The sequence below is a fragment of the Plectropomus leopardus genome, chromosome 18, assembly GCF_026936395.1.
Source record: "Plectropomus leopardus strain MGB_pleo_1.0 chromosome 18, ASM2693639v1, whole genome shotgun sequence".
NCBI lineage: Eukaryota > Metazoa > Chordata > Actinopteri > Perciformes > Serranidae > Plectropomus > Plectropomus leopardus.
In genome coordinates, this window is record NC_142193.1 from 26004455 (window position 1) to 26021473 (window position 17019).

The 17019-nt window shown below is 40.0% G+C and overlaps 1 protein-coding gene across 3 annotated transcripts in view; it reads left to right on the forward strand.

The window, feature by feature from the left end:
• The window catches only part of usp7 (ubiquitin specific peptidase 7 (herpes virus-associated)), a 37137-nt gene that overhangs the window by 17236 nt on the left and 2882 nt on the right, over positions 1-17019 (forward strand). For 2 of the 3 annotated variants that reach the window (XM_042504283.2, XM_042504281.2), the window contains exons 16-30: positions 1421-1555; positions 2057-2158; positions 2744-2849; positions 3316-3408; positions 3525-3592; positions 3854-3954; positions 6603-6756; positions 7373-7440; positions 9583-9691; positions 10936-11013; positions 11104-11204; positions 13186-13285; positions 15259-15378; positions 15507-15578; positions 16627-16717. In XM_042504283.2, coding sequence (XP_042360217.1) covers positions 1421-1555; positions 2057-2158; positions 2744-2849; positions 3316-3408; positions 3525-3592; positions 3854-3954; positions 6603-6756; positions 7373-7440; positions 9583-9691; positions 10936-11013; positions 11104-11204; positions 13186-13285; positions 15259-15378; positions 15507-15578; positions 16627-16717 — 1498 coding nt within the window. The remainder of the gene's footprint in view (positions 1-1420; positions 1556-2056; positions 2159-2743; positions 2850-3315; positions 3409-3524; positions 3593-3853; positions 3955-6602; positions 6757-7372; positions 7441-9582; positions 9692-10935; positions 11014-11103; positions 11205-13185; positions 13286-15258; positions 15379-15506; positions 15579-16626; positions 16718-17019) is intronic. The other variant, XM_042504282.2, reaches the window with a different exon arrangement.

The following is a 17019-nucleotide window of genomic DNA, read 5'->3' on the forward strand; positions in this document are numbered from 1 at the left end:
TGTTTTGTATATTGAACAAATTGGTCATATTGCCATGTGGTGCAGACAACACCGTGCAACAAATCTTGCACAGTATTTGTTTCTGTTCCTTGTCTGACTTCTTGAATCCAAAGTCTTTCCAGACAGCTGTATTGCTTTTACCTTTGTTGTCGACCAGAGGCTCTCTTTCTGTCATTTTGGCTCGAGGTGAACTAAACATGCCACACAGGCCGCAGCCTGGCTGAGTGTGAGTTTGGGCTTTTTGGAATGGCCGAAAGCACACTGGTCAAAGGAAAGGGGTGCGTTGGATTTATGTGAGACAAAACAAGAGCATCATTGAGAAATGGAATACAGCATAATCATTTTATCTTGATGATCATGTCGTTTTTTTAAACACTGAAAGCCAAAATTGTAACCTCTTGCTGTTCTTTTATTTGTCCTTATCCACTTAGTCATTATATATCCACATTACTGATGCTTATTTACCAAAAATCTGTGAAAGCACCAATAGTCAACCCTACAGTATCATTGTAATGTTGATATTGAGATGTTTGGTTAAAAATATTGTGATAATGCATTTGTCCATATTGCTCAGCCCTAATGAAAAGTGGCAACCTGTGTTTCATAGTTAGATGAAAACTATAATTTATCTTACCAGCAGGTTAGAATAATCAGCCTTGTGACAATAAAAGGCTTATTATGGGTATGCACAAGTACCCAATCAATACAGTTTTACCTCTTAAATGGCACCAGATTTACCAGTTTTATGTTTTATGAGTCAACAGTTGTTTCCTCTAGCTGAGGGTGATCTATCAGCTGCAGGCAGGAATGTGGGCTCTTTGAGCTGTGGCTGTCACAATGTTGTTGAGATGGTGAGAAAGGTGATAATAGAGAAACAGCTTGTTTAAATATTAGAAAGCTTTATACTGTTCAGACATGTCTGCTGCTCTGCCTTATGTTATTTGGTCAAGAACTAAGTCAGATAAAATGTCTATTTTCTCTTTATTACTTTTAGACTTTATTTTCTCTGGAGAGCCAGTAGGAGGAAGAATAGGAAGAAACTCCTTTTCTCTGTTGTTTAAACTGATCTCAGCAGTCTAGACAAAATGCGCGCCAGTAGTTCTTTTGTGCACGACACTGTGTCATCAAGATTAAGTCTGAAAAGTGTATTATGTGCCCTTAGTTACTTACTGACTGCTAAGTCATTGCTTGATGAAATTATGTGCAAGATACGGGCATTCCTCTTGCAGTTTTTATAAATTAAATATGTGGAAATGAAAAAATAAATAAGTGCAGTTGGAGTGTTATGGAGAAATGTTTGCTCATTATGTCGCCTTCTCCCCAAAGTTTTTGATTCTCTTTTCATTTCTTGCTTCTGTGTCCAGTTTTCCTGTCAGTCACTAAGGTTGTTTTCTTCATGTTGTTTTACTCCCGTGGACAGATAGTAACAGAGGACCAGTTCTGTGGTCATCAGGGCAACGACATGTATGACGAGGAGAAGGTGAAGTACACAGTCTTCAAGGTCCTGAAGAGCTCTACGCTGCAAGAGTTCGTCCAGACCCTCTCCCAGACCATGGTGAGATACTCAGGAGTGTGTGTGAGATGAGAGAAATACAGGATGCTGTGTGTTTTTAATGCATCTCTGCATGACTGAAATGTGGTCATCCCACATACACCGAGTATTAAGTCACTGCTGTGCTCTCAGCATGTGATGCTTTGAGAGAGAAGGCTTGTTGATTTTCCTGTTTGCTTATAATGTGAAATCTTGACAGCCACTCACCAGTGTAGAGCAAAACATGTATACAGATGAATACTTCCTTACATTGATCAGCAGTTGCTAAGAGTATATCAGGACAAATGATATTTGGAAATGTCAGTCTTAAGTGGTCACAAAATGCAGTGAATGGTTAAAATCTGGAGTCCTGCCGTGACTGTTTGTTACCTCCTCTCCTGTAAACCCCTCTTCAGTTACCTCCTTCATTTGTTTTTCTCCCATCCTGTTGCCAATTTCCTCCTTTTAGCTTTTTTTTACAGCTTCTCACAAATTAAATTAAAGTCACCTTTTGATCTGCTGCAGGGTTTTCCACAGGACCAGATGAGGCTGTGGCCCATGCAGGCCCGAAGCAACGGAACTAAGCGACCCGCCATGCTGGACTACGAGGCCGACTGCAACAAGTCTGTAAGTGTCCATGTCTGAAAGACCTGTTTGTGGGTTTAAAGTGTACTTACGATCGAATATGCATCTTCAAAGTGGGGTTTTAACCGTGACACACAGCCTTCTGGGTGTTGCACACAAGCCAACTTGCCAACAGTTTGCTTGGCTGTAGGGTAGGGATGCATGCCCCAAAAAAAGCCCACATTTCTGGTAGGAAGAAGAATCACATCTAGGTTTAAACATTATGAAAGATATGAACAAGGTTTTGGTTTGGTTGGCGCAAATATCGCTATGATAGCTTTTTCAAGAAGGTGACTGAAGATTCCTATTTTGATGCTAAGAAGCAAAATGGCTCAAACAGCCCCAGCTGTTCCACTTTTTCCATATTTTAGAGTGATAAAAGTTCCCTAAAATATTGTTTATCAGAGTGCGCACGGCTGCAAAATATCGTTGTGCACGTAAACATAGTCACAGATTCATGGCGCCCCTCCTGGTTCAGAACTTGATCCCTTGTGTCCATGGATGTGTGTGCTGGTCTGTGCATGAGAAAGGGTGTTCCACATTTGTCTGTAACCTATTTTTTAAAGTGAGTGCATGTGTGCGTTTCAGATGATTGACTTGAGCGACAATGAGAACCCCTGGACAATATTTCTGGAGACGGTGGATCCAGAGATGGCAGCCAGCGGGGCCACGTTACCCAAGTTCGACAAAGACCGTAAGTCTCACTATTTAACTCTCATCCAGCTCAGTGTCAGTTTCAGCAGCATTTCACAAATTGTGGCACTTAATTTTGTTAATGGAGTTTGATTAAAAGAGCTCAGTGACTCCTCCTTTAGGTGTACAAGTCTGTCAGTCTCAATTATGATTTCTGTCATTTCTCCACTTAATTTTCAAGGTTTTATTTTTTTCAAACTGACTTTGTATTAAGTTTGTGTTCCTGCAGAACATACAGCAACTTATAAATGCTGCTTCACAGATTATGATCAGTGGTCTACTACTGTTAAAATTGTGGGACATGCTTATTAATATAAAAGTAGATTTACGTAGTTTTGTGTACTTTGAACAGCTCTTGAAAGTTAAAAGAAAGCTTCTTTTTGCTTGTTTAATATTTTAACTTTAACACTAGTTTTGGTCAAAAAAGCAATTTCCTTCATATGTATTGTTGACTCTCTTTTTTTTAGATGATGTCATGTTGTTCTTGAAGATGTATGACCCCAAAACCAGAAGCTTAAATTATTGTGGACATATCTACACACCTATTTCCTGCAAAATAAGTGAGTAGCTGCAACATCCAAGTCTGTTTTAAGCACAGCACGTCATATTTTGCATAAAATGTCTGGAATGTAAAGATTAAATCATGTTTGTTTTGCTCTTTTCTCCTTGTAACCAGGAGACCTTCTACCAGTCATGTGTGAGAGAGCAGGGTTTCAGCAGGAAACTAGCCTTATCCTCTATGAGGTGATCTATTTTTGTATTTACTGGCACATTGCTGTGTCTTTTTCTCACTTGTTCTCACTCTGTACTTACTTCACACTCGTGCTCTTCTATCTAGCACACAAGCTTTATCTCACAAACTCTCTGTTTCATGCAGCATCTCTCTTTTTCTCGCATTTACACTTCTGTAGCTGCGCGTTTACACATCCTTAAGTGAATACTCCTGTGCATTTACCAGGCAGTGTCATACTGACTACATTTCCCATGATGCCTTGTGTATTACAGGAAGTAAAGCCCAATCTTACAGAGCGGATACAGGACTATGATGTCTCTCTGGACAAGGCCCTGGATGAGCTCATGGACGGGGACATCATTGTCTTCCAGAAGTAAGAACAGTTTTGTGTGTGTGTTAAATTTGGGATGTGTGGAGTGTGAGCTAAATTCTATCACAATATGTTTTTAATTTTAACAACTGCATGACTGAGTTGTTTTGATGTTAGCTGTGAACATTATAGCAGGGCAAACAAAAAGAATCAAAGGTGTGCTCAGTGCATGCAAGACCACACAAGTTTGCATCCTGCTGTCAGATTTTAATTCTGCAAATTGATACCTGTGTTTACGATGTGACTCCAGCTGAGCACTTGTGTTCAGATTTTGTTACTGTCTACATCACTCATGCCAGAAGGTCAAAGGGCTCAGGACAGCCAGACTCTCGCTAGCATGCTGTCGTGTTAGCAGTTGTTTCAGTACAGCTAAAGATATTGATGTCGGCAGAATTCATCACAACCCCCTCCATATGCTAAAGCAATGGACTGTCACACAGCACTTCCTCCAACTCATCGTAAAAGTTATAGAGCGCTAGTGAACTGTCACCAGAGTAGCCTACATCCTGCACTGAGCTTAAGTTATGATAGAGTCCATCAAGACTCATTAGTGTTTCCACTACAAATGATATGCTGTCAAATGCGCTGTTCACCATCTCGGCAAGTGGGTTTATCGATTGGATTTCAGTGTGTTGGTGGTCGTTTGAGCCGTCCCCTGCTGATCAGATCCCCCAAGACTCATGTCAGTACCAGGTGTAACAAAGCAAAAGACTGCAAGTAAACATGAATGTAAACACTTCTCAGTTTTTAAAGAGAATAAATAAATAAATGTTTAACCTTTTAAAACCTGGATCGACGTCAGTTTTCTTGTGCTGCATTCAGGCCCCTTTCACAAGCTATTTAACCCTTTGAAACTGAACAGATTGGTTCGGTTTCTTTCAAAAACATGGGAACAAAAAGGCAATGATCAGCTTGGAAAGAAATGTCCCACAAAGCTAGAAATTAGTAAAAGGTGACAAGAAAATGAGGTGAAAATTAGTTTTAAAAAAGGGGGGAAGAATTATTTTATCAAAAATCTAGGAAAAATGTCCAGAAAACGACATTTATAATCATTATAATTATACATTTAAAATTATGTTACAGAAAAGAATTATGCATATAGGTTGTTATTTACATTTCGTCTTTTGCTTATTTTCAGGTAATTCTCTTGTCACTTTTTATTCATTTTCTTCTAATTTTAGGGTCACGTGTTCATTTGCTCATTGCCTGCATCTCATGGTTTTGAAATAAATCAAACCAATTTGCTCAGGCTTTAAAGGGTTAATGTGGAAAGAAATGCTTTCAGCATGTTTGTTAGACCCCAGAGACACACACAATCTGTTTTGGTGAATGAAAATGGACTGTTTTGTGGAAAGAAAATTCTAAATGTCAAGTTAACCTGAGCTTACATGATTTGATTTAGCACAGTATCCCCTGTTATATTTGTTGTAATAAAACACCAGAGAGACAGGCAGAGGAACTGCATGTCTCTGGACTCTTATTGGTATTTCTGATGAAATACAGAGAAACAACAGAGAGGTGGAAGAGGAGGGTTGTGTGAAGTGTTTGTGCATTTAGAGGAAGTTCTTTGTTAAAAATCTCGTCAGTAAGGGATGTGATTTTTCTGTGGAATTCAGGCATTCCCAACCTCAAAGTGTGACTCATGTGAATCATACAAATCTGTATTTTGTATCAGTAATTTATGTTTGTTCAAGTGAAATCAAAGAGGATTTGTGGACATCCATATGCTTAAGTGTGTGAAGATTTTTGTTTCCCTTCCAAATATAAACAAGGAAATTTGTTTGTGTTTAGCTTGAGCTAATCCTGTTAAAATGCAAATCAGTTGAAGGAGAAACTCAAGCTACAAACTACCTTCATCTAAAGGGTCGACGGTGTGGTAAATGCTTGTAAATAGTCAGCGACATCTATAGCTGCAATGACCGGTAGGTGTGGTTTGCAGTGGAATTAAGTGTGCATTGTTTGGTGTAACGTTATTTTACGAGATGAAGTGAGCGTGCTTGTTTGTGTTTGATGTGCTGTACACACTACAAACAACCATAGCTGCCAGAAAACGACACAGTAATGCTAACAGGTGCCTTGTTTCTGTATGTTAGTTACCTTCTTTTGTCATGGGTGAAATGTATTGTTAGAGAAATATCATTAGTTTAGTTGTGCAGAAGTTAAAAACTGCATAAAATCTAGTTGGATAAAGCAAAAAAGCAAAGCAAAAAGCAAAAAACCCTCAATTAACATTTTACAAAAAAAATGACAAAAGATAAACGACAACAAAGAGCAGAAAAAGAAACCACTCAGTAAACATTAATATAATGAAAACCAAGAAATATATAGAATACATTACAAAGTGTAAAAGAAACAAGGAAACATAAATACACATCCAGATAACCCAAAATATCTGAAAATACTGAAGACATTACAGCTGGCATTCTTCCCACTTGATGGCGCAGACTATTTCCTGGCTTTTACCAACCCAGTGGGGCTGTAGGTGCAGGTCGCTTTTTTGTCCTTTGCACTGTGTTGTTTCACACCCTCTTCTTTAAGTCTCTATCGACCTCTCACCTGTAACTCTTCCCTCCCGCTGTCTTCTCTGCCCTCTCCTGTCATCTCTGCACATTCTGTATCTCAATTTATGCATTTTCTGCCCAATCACTAAGGGACGACCCAGAGAACGACAGCAGCGAGCTGCCAACGGCCAAGGACTATTTCCGGGATCTCTACCACCGGGTGGACGTCATTTTCTGTGACAAAACCATCCACAACGACCCCGGCTTCGTCGTCACGCTCTCTAACCGCATGAACTATTTTCAAGTAAGGGCCGATTCAGGCGCTCTGAATGAATGTTTGAGGTTTGGGAGGTGGGGTAAGGTGGCAGTTTCAGTGTGTTTGCATCAGCTTCCAAAAATAAATTGATATTCTCTTTATTTGATACTGATTTCTACTGATACTGAAGTGTCCAAAGAGATTTTATGCAAAGAAATGTATCCACGTTTATGTCACAAGCATCCTGAAAAATGGATTCAACAATCTAATTTTCATGTGTTAGAGTGGTCAATGAAACTCTGGCATACATCATTTATTTTGATTATTTAGGGACATTTTATGTGAAACTCCAAAACATCAGGTATAAATCACAGGAGAAAGGGCCTTTTGGGGATACTTTGGTTTCCAAAAACACTATCAGGGAGTGTATCTGTACAGTATCTGTTGTAAAAAAAAAAAAAAAGTTCTTTTGCTTGATGCTCTAAATGCTTCAAACCTGCCGAGTTTTAAACCTGATGTATTTTAAATCTCCTCTTCAGATGTTCGTTTTTCGTTTTTCCTGTTAGTCTCCCTGCTGGTGTTTCAGTTAGCAGACACAGATGAAGTCTGACAGGCCTGTGGTGATCCCTACTTCTAACATTTGTGTTGTTTGTTTGTTTGTCAGGTGGCCAAGACAGTAGCACAGAGGTTGAACACAGATCCCATGCTGCTGCAGTTCTTCAAGTCACAGGGGTAGGAGGCTTGTCTCATCCACACACACACACGTGTGCGCGCACACACACACACACACACCCACACACGCACTAGTCATATGATCAGTGGTGTTGACACAGACCCAAAAAGTGCATACTGTGTGAATGTAGTAAAGCTGTGTGTAATAACATTAAAAAAACAGCACTGATACTAGTCTTTCTCACAGTGTATCAGGCCAGGAGGAATAAAAATATGTCATATAAAACTGGTGCAACAGACGAGACATGGTAAAAAACAAAATAGGCGACGGGGGAAAAGCTTTAGTATTTGTTTTTTTATTGACTTGTTATTGCTTTTGCTGTGCACTAATCATTCCTGCTTAAAAAGCTTAACTTGCAGTGTTGCTGTGGTTGTTGTTTGAATGATGATTCACAGTGAAGGAAAGAGGAAATGTGGTTTTAAGGTCATTAGGGATATACCTGCATAAAATTTCCATGCTACAATTATTGTGGCAAAGAAATCAAGATAAATGGTTTCATCACAGTAATGATCAGATTTTTCTGAAATACTGCTATTGCTTCATAAAGCTGCAGTGTTTTTCCCTATAGTTGTTCAGGTCTGGCGGGCAACAAAGCCAACAGGAAGCCTTGCCGGGTCCACAATTATGTTTTAATGCCTAAAAGTAAAACTAAATATCCATTCCAGTGTTTTTTTTCCATTCTGCAGCAGCACACCGCTGTGGGTCTATGAACGAGACAAGTGTCTGGTTAGTTAACTTGTCTGTAATAACAGCAGGGCAGTTATGTGTTTGTTCTCTCAACTGCTAAAGTGAGTTGAAGTGAACATAATATTGTCTGAACTGGTTATGAACAGGCTCGGTGGTGAATAACACACGAACATGCTGACGGGTTCAGTGTTTTTGTGTTTTCAGTGGAGCTAGACCAGAGAATATTTGCTTAAAAGCGGATCTGTGATTCTATTTTACCCTCATTGTTCTCCATGAAGTTTGCTGGAGGTGAGCGCTGGGCTCGGTTTAAAAAATAGCCTTTTAAATGCCACGCCATTTGTCAGCAACCAGTCATATGGTAACTCTGGGCGGCAGTTTGGCGTGCAGTTAACACACCAGTCAAGATTTTGTTTGAACAAATTGCTCCTGGTGTTATTCACTACTTTTTTGGAACAAGGAAATAACAGAAGTGACAGGTGAACCAGCTTTAGAAGTGGTGCACTTTCTTTTTAAATAACTACTGTGCGGTGGATCTAATTTATGCCGATGTGAAAAGAGGTTCATATGGATTACGACAAATGATAGATAAATTGTTAAATTGTGTCGGGGTGGATGGCTCATCTGCAAGGCCACGGCAGTTACAGCTGGATGGTATACCCGTTCATCCTGTTTTTGTGTTTAATAGTTTGTTCAGTTGACTGGTGAAATATATTATTGTTGTCATATCTCACTGGTTACTGCAGTCTACTATTTGAGTTTGTGAATGTTAATGACAGTTATCAAGACATAAAACCAATGATCTGCTGATGCTTACAAATCCACAATCGATAGTCCAACAGCGGCAATTCAGTGCTGAAGTAACTAAAAGCATCACAAACAAGAGCAGGTTGGTAAAGATTTCAAGACAGGTGACTAAAAGTAACTTTATTTTAGACTCTTTGCACCCATTTATGTTGTCACACATTACATTATCATATATGTAAGGTAAAATTATTGAAGAGTTTATGATCCAGCACACTTGTTTATATGAGTTTCTGCATTTGTAAATAATTGTTTTGAGATATTTTTCTTGTTTGACATATAGAAAGAAATGCATAGTGCAGTACATTTATATACCGTGTTTTCATTGTCACAGCTTGTGTCATGTTTGCCTTTAATTTGATTACTTGCAGTTGTTTGTAGAAATGTTGCGTAACCTGTCCCCCCCCACCTTTCTTTGTTGTTTTCCTCTAACTCCTCCCACTCTGCCTCCCTCCCGTCCTCATTTCTCCCCCCTCCATTGCTCCTCTGTTCTGCCTCGACATCTTTCTGAATTTTTCGTCTTTCCCTCCCGTTCAACCACCTCTTTTCTCTCCTTCTCTTCATTTTTTTCCACCCTCTGTTTCTCTTCTCCTGTCATCTTTCCTTTGTCCCCTTGGTTGTCCTCCCCCCCTGCCTGGTGGTGTGGTGGCCAGGTACAGGGACGGTCCAGGGAATCCTCTCAGACACAACTATGAGGGAACGCTGCGGGACCTGCTGCAATTCTTCAAACCTCGGCAGCCCAAGAAACTCTACTATCAGCAGGTAGGAAGTGTCTGCCAACTCTGGGACTTCTAGGGGGTGTTATATGTAGTGTATTTGTTTCCTTTCCTACATGTTTTTGGAAGTATATTTTGGCCCAGGACCGCCGCTTCTGCGCCAAAAAGAAGTGGCTTTAATGTCTCAAATAATTTTTGTTATCTGTGGTTTTCTTTTTTAATTTACTGTTTTTCACACTTTCTCATGTTGCTCATTTCACTCACACAAGTTTCTCAAATGTGTGAATTCGCTGCATCTTTTTTCTTACATTATAGTAAATTGAATATTTTTGGCGTGACTGTTCAACTTCTGTTCCAAAATATTGTGATGGGCCTTTTTTTTATAATTGTTTTCTGATGTTTCATCAACCAAACGAATAATAGTTTAATTGTGAAAATATGATCATTAATAACTCCTAATGTGAACTTCTGTCAAAATGAGGTCTGATTTATGCTTTATCATTTCTCTTACTCAAAGTTGCTTTCCTGAAAGTTCAGAGGGCTGAATCAAACCTGTGGCTGCTGGGACAAGGACACAGCCTCTGTATATGGGGTGCCCACTCTACTATCTGAGCTATTCGGCGCCCCCTTTCAATTTATCTTACTGGACAAAGGGGAAAAAAATCCAGTGACGTAAGGAGTGCGCCCCATATGCTGAGGCCTTTACAGCAGCCTGGGTTCGATTCTAGCCTGTGGCCCTTTGCTGTGTGTCGTTCCCCCTCTCTCTCCCTCATTTCCTGTCAATCTACAACTGTCCCCAAAAAAAGGAAAAGTCGCCCAAAAAAAATCCTTAGAAAAGAAAAAAAACGTGAGGGGCTCAGCATCACTGAGACCGTTATAAAAAGCCAGGCTGTTACAGCACGCTGATCAGCGCCAGATTATAGCCGTCAGCTAATGTATCAGAAAAAGACAAATTTTCAAAAAAGATGAGTCAGGCATTTATCACCTTTCATCAGTATTGTTTTCTAAATAAAAGTTTGTTCCGGCCGTCTCCGTGGCAGTTTAAAGAACTTATTTGTAGCTGTACAGACGAGTGTGAAGGGAGATCTTTCTGCAAATGATAAACTGCTGTATTGTCTGCACACAGCTGGACCACTCATTCAATTTTGATTGGAACTAGTCGGATCTAAATTATGGAAACACATTTGACCACAGCACTGCTCGCCCACCATTAACACTTAACAGCTTCCTGCGTGGAGCTCACAGCGCAGCTTCTCTTCTGATTGTTTCTCTGTCCTGCTGCATCCACAGTTAAAGATGAAGATAACAGACTTTGAGAACAGGAGGAGTTTTAAATCCATATGGCTCAACAGCCAGTTCAGAGAGGAGGTAACACACACTTTTAACACTCATTCACACACTTGCATTCCCCCTGAGAAATGTGTCACAACACGTAATGAGTTTGTGTGTTTTTTGCAGGAGATCACCCTCTACCCTGACAAGCATGGCTGTGTGCGGGACCTTTTGGAAGAATGTAAAAAGGCAGTGGAGCTCTCTGAAAAAGGCTCTGAGAAGCTCAGGTAAACACCTTGCGGGTGTGTGTGTGTGTGTGTGTGTGTGTGTGTGTGTGTGTGTGTGTGTGTGTGTGTGTGTGTGTGTGTGACATTAGTGCCCTCCTCAAGGTGGTAATTCATGCTGATTTTTGACAACATGTTATGTGTGTGACCCACTGCTGAGAGATTTTTCAAAAGCTTTTAGTAGCAGTTAGCAGCTAACTCATAGACGAAGAACAGCGGTTAAAAACACCTGCAAATTGGGATATTTATTTATTTATTATTTTTTTATTATAATTTTTTTAAATGCATGTCTTCCTTCCTTTGTATCATTCTGTGGGTTTTGTGGGTCTGTGAATACAGTGTGGGTGGAGCTCTGTGAGATCTTTTTTCCTAAGCAGCAATTTGTGACAATTAACTGTTGATCTGTTCAGAGCTGATCAGATCAGTGGATGAGAGAAGTAGCTGCTGCAAGTTAAAGCAAACTTTAAGGCCCAGCAGAATCAACAGTCCAGCTCCAAAAATAGAAAACCACTTTGTGGCTGCAGATACATTAACCGTGACGAGCTGCTACAAATTAGTGAATGTGTGGGAAACCTTGATTTCTTGGGGTCTTCCACAGTTAAGGAAAACCTGAAAAAGTCACACAAAAAACTGAAAGTTTCAGAAAAATCGTGGAATTTTGTAGTTTGTAGTAAAATTGTTTCAGTAGTCTTCCTTGGATAACCTTCCGTGTAATGCAGCATAACGGCAAAACTTTTCTCTGAAGCTGTCGATGTCATGTAGCTCTCATGTACACTGATGTGTGACGGTTTGTTCCTCGTGACATTCATGTCTTCATTTTCCCCCCATGTTGTCCTGGTAATTGTTTTATTTTTTTAAATCTCAAAGGATTTTAAAAAATGTCTGACAGGAACAGAAAAAAAACATTATGGCTCGCTGAAAAGTCATAAACAAGTTTTGAAATTTAGTCTGTGAAAATGTGATGGAACCCTGAACGGAGATGGTAAATTATAGTTATTTCATTGTGATTGTTCATACTTCACTTAGAGGGCAGTACTGTTGTTTTTTGAATCACACCTCTTTTGCTTGTGGATGCCGGCATGCTGCCTAAAATCACTCTTAGGAGCTGCATGATGATGCCATTGTTAGCTTCTGTATAAAACTGCAAAGGCGGTGTAACAAAGCGACGTTTTTATGCCCTATTATGCAACCTTTTTGTAAAAAGGGTTACAGTTTCAGTGCTGTCTGGGGAAGGTTACCTCCTTAAACCGATGCCCAGCAGTGGGTTTAGCCCAAATAATGACCACTGATCTCCAAACTTTAAGGCCAAGTGAAATGAAAAGTACATTTTACAAGTTTTAATCATGTGTCGCTGTGTTAATTGTCGATTCGTCTCTCGTCATATGTCAAATCATCATTATCGGAGCGTAAAATCCCATATCTTTTCTCTCCCTGTAAAAATGTTTGATGACTCATCCTGCACTCAGGGGAGCTTACAAAAGTTCATCCAATCAAAAGAGACTCTGGGCAAATAGCTAGCCACTCCGATCATAGAAAAGCACACCACCACCCCTCGTGTATTTTGGGGGAGTTTGGAGAGTGCAGTCTGGCCATTTTTAGACACTATAGTTGGCTGTCATTTTGGATTTTGTTGAACCGTTTTGATCTTTTTTTCTTTTCATGTAAAGTCCATCACTGTGTGCAAAATTTACTTAAAGCTCATCAGCAGAGTGACGATCACCCCCCCAAATAATAATTTGTTAATTTTTCAAAGATTTTTACGGGGTACTTTACAATCATGGCCTCAGAGGTACTTGTATGTAAGAAAGCACCCAAAGACATTGTCTTTAACATCCCTGGGATTTTTCATATCTGCTTCCAATTATTATTTTTGTTGACTAATTCATGTTATCCCCTGTTTAATGTGATTTTCTGCTCTGAAAAATCGGTTTCTTTGCTGTAGAGTATAAATCCTGTCTCCCTCTGTCTCTCCCTCCCCCTGCAGGCTGTTAGAGATAGTAAGCTATAAAATCATCGGGGTTCACCAGGAGGACGAGCTGCTAGAATGTTTATCTCCGGCTGCCAGCCGCACCTTCAGAATAGAGGTATGTGCGTATGTGAGGCGTTCCCCGTGTCTCTGTTTTTAATGCCTCTTCTCTTTTTGGGTTATTTTTAGTCATTTTTCCTCCTTCAGTCACTTCTCCACTTAACAGGCCTTCAGTGAGACACTTATAGTTTTTGATCTGATCAGTCAGTCTGTCTACACATGCAGACAGTTTGGCAGCCATCTCTTGCAGGGTTTAACTTTTTCAAAAGAATCTGTAATAGATACTTTAAAAACCAGTCTGAAGCACAAAACTCTCTTTGGCTGAAAGTCTGATGCACTTGAACTGCAGCTAACAGTAATGTCCACTTGTTCTGACAACATGAGTGACGCACAATGAAAACTTGAACCACTGGAGGTCAACATTAACACCATTTGTTAAATTGCTCTTGCGAGTTGCAGATAAATTTTCAGCTGACTGGCTCAACACACGTCATGGCCAGTAATTAGAGTAACCTGCTCTGAAGTTAGTAAGTGCAGAGTTTCCCACAGAATTAGATTCTGTTTGTGGCAGTAGCTGCCTTGGGGTTTGATGCAAAACTTTCTTTGATCATGAAGCTCAACATTTATGTATAAATCTCTGGTTTATCAGTGAAGTGACTCAAGTGCACTGCAGACTGGAGTCTACTCACAGTAGGCGGCTCTCATATTGCAAATTGAAATTGTGAATATAAAATACACCTAATGGAAACACGTCAATTTAAAAAAAAAAACCAAAAAAAAAAACGCTTGAATGAGGTGATTATAGGCAATTCTAAAAAGCCATATTTTGCAGACTGCAGTGGAAACATTATTTTCACATGATGCTATGGCTATGTGCTTGTCGGTAGGAACTGCCTCCCTCAGGTGTTATTTCATCGCATAACTTAAAAAGTTGAAGTTAAAAAGTTCCACAATTCCTCCACCTCCCAGAGATCCTTCACATGTGGCCGCTCCTACTTATAACGGGCTCGCCTTTCCATTATCGCTCACGTTTCCACCAGCCTTGGATTGGAAAAACTGACGGCAGAAACAAAGCTGCATGTTTTAACATCATTCTCCATGCTTCTCCGAGTGTTATCATGAGAGGAGAAGTCGCATAACATCACTCAGTGGAAACGCAGTATTCTAACAATTGTGTTAAATCGATATTTGGAAAATATCGCTTAGTTACTGCACAAATCTGTAATGGAAACCTGCTTAGTGACAAACAGCGTGACAGAATAGCAGACTTGGACTGAATGCAGATCGGCAGGTCCACGTTACATAAGTCTGGTGTATCAAATGTCTGTATCCTTATGAAAGACAACATAATTTACACATGAAATAAATATATAAATAATTCTACCCAGTTAAGGCCAGTGAAGTTTAAAATTGAATCGACTAACACATAAAATAGCAAAGGGGATAAGTTAGGCTTCAAGTCTGTCATTCCAGAAAGGCCTTTCTGGAAGACTTTTTTATTTTCAACTTAACCACAGCAGTCAAACATGCAGCAACAACATAAGTTAACAAAAGTATAACATACAGCTTTATAACTGTACAAGTTCATAGACAAAACAATTGTTAATGTTGCTATTCACCCATTATTAGCTTAAACACATCTACATTGCATACATTAGCCTGGTGGCCAGTGGGCTTTTCCTCTACTCAAAACTTAACAAATTCAATGTATTTTTTAAATAATTTATCTCACTCACTGTCGGTTAACGTCACTGCATCTCTCCACAGAATAACATAGCTGTATTTTAGGGTACCTGCTTGTTTTTTTTTCGCCTAATATTGTTGAAACAGAGCAGCTAATATTGCCATAGATGAGATGCCCAGACAGGCAGGTTTATTGTGCCTCATGAGTATTTTATCTCTTAAAGATGATGGTATGGATCGATGTCTTCACTTTGCATCAACAATTTTGGATTGTTGATCAATGCAAAGGAAACGCTGAACTGACTTGACTAAATCCCTTCACTCTTCATATTTCCCTTTTTCCCTCAGGAGATTCCTTTAGACCAGGTGGACCTGGACAAAGACAGTGAAATGCTAATCCCTGTCGCTCACTTCCACAAGGAAGTCTTCGGCACCTTCGGGATCCCCTTCTTGCTCAAGATCAGACAGGTGTGTGTGTTTGCACGTGTGTTTTCATGAGTTTCTAGTCTACTTAACATAATTCATGATTCAGTCACCTAACTTGCTCTGTGGGTGTTTGTTTGTGTCCTTCCTTGACCACGCCTGTCCCTGCACAGGGTGAGTCATTTCGGGAGGTGATGAGGAGGATCCAGACCATGCTGGACATCCAGGAGAAAGAATTTGAGAAGGTACAACACCACACACAACGACCGCACACTATTGAGTGCATTTTAAAGGACCTACTTCTAATTACCAGCCACCCAGTCCAGCTGAATGGGGGGGCAGTTCTTCACCCTATAAATGAGCTGTTTGTGATTCAGTCTATTCGATCAAAATAAGGCTGTTATCTTACGATCTTCACGTGTGCCGTTTGTGTATAGTTTACTTCATAGCGTACTTCGCTCAGTGTTAACATCGCCACAATAACAAGAAAACAGTCACATCGCTCCATTTAAAAGATTATCGCGAACCGTAAGCCTTTGTGTTGTCATTAGTTACGTTACAGATATGTTTTGGCAAATAGTCAATGTTAGATGTTACCAGTCTAAAAGAAACTTTGTGAGTTCAGCATCAAACCGCCTCGTTTTACTCTCCAAGAGCTGTCTCCAGCGTTGGGAAGCCACACCAATATTTACTCTGGTTGTGTTTCTTCTTACATCGCTTCTTTTCTTTCCACGGAGCGTTGCTTCTCTCCGGGAGCTGCTTGTCACGGGGATAACGGTCGTTTTCTTGGAGCCTCTGCCATCGCGGTGTTTCTTACACACTTACAAATGAACTGAGACTGTAACTTATACGCTGTATCCATTGACTCCACTAGCCCAACTTCTTCATCCTCTGCTGCGGCACACAGTGGCTGCAGTGACTCAGGGAATCGCCTCTCAGACAGGATGTATTATTACAAAAGGGACAGCTGTCCCCGGCTGCTTAGCAGTGGATATCTCTGCAATACTATGCATAGGCATTTTGGACAAAACATCAAAGGTGTTACTTCTTCACGCTCTGTTGATAGGGTTAGTTCATTTTTTGAATGTTTAACAAATTATGACCAAATCTTACAAAATGCACCTTTAAATGTATTTGGTGTATTTGGATACATATGTTTAAAAAACAAAACAGAACTGGGTATAAGACTGAAGTGTGACAGAACTCTACTACTTTTACAGTATTTAGTGTTCTGCAGGGAAACAGTGTTGGACTGTTGATTGACTCGTGTTTTTTTTGTTTGTTTGTTTTCAGTTCAAGTTTGCGATTGTGATGATGGGGCGGCATCAGTACATCACTGAAGACGAGTATGAGGTCAACCTGAAGGACTTTGAACCACAGCCAGGTATTTAATGCTTCTGCTGCTAACGCGGCTGCTGCGGTTGTTACTTTTACTGCAGTAAAGGCACACGTCATAACCCAGAAAGCGTAGTTTTGTCTATAATATTATGAGTGCAACGGACTGGAACCGAGCAAAAGGGAAACAAAAGCTTGGAAAAGCATCATAAAGACAAGCCTGTGAGATTAATCATTTGACCCTGAGCAAACTGGCTTGATTTCTTCCAGAAACATGGGATTAAGGTAATGAGCAAATTGCCAAAAATAGCAAGAAATTACGAGAAAATTACCAGAAAATAAGAAAAAGGA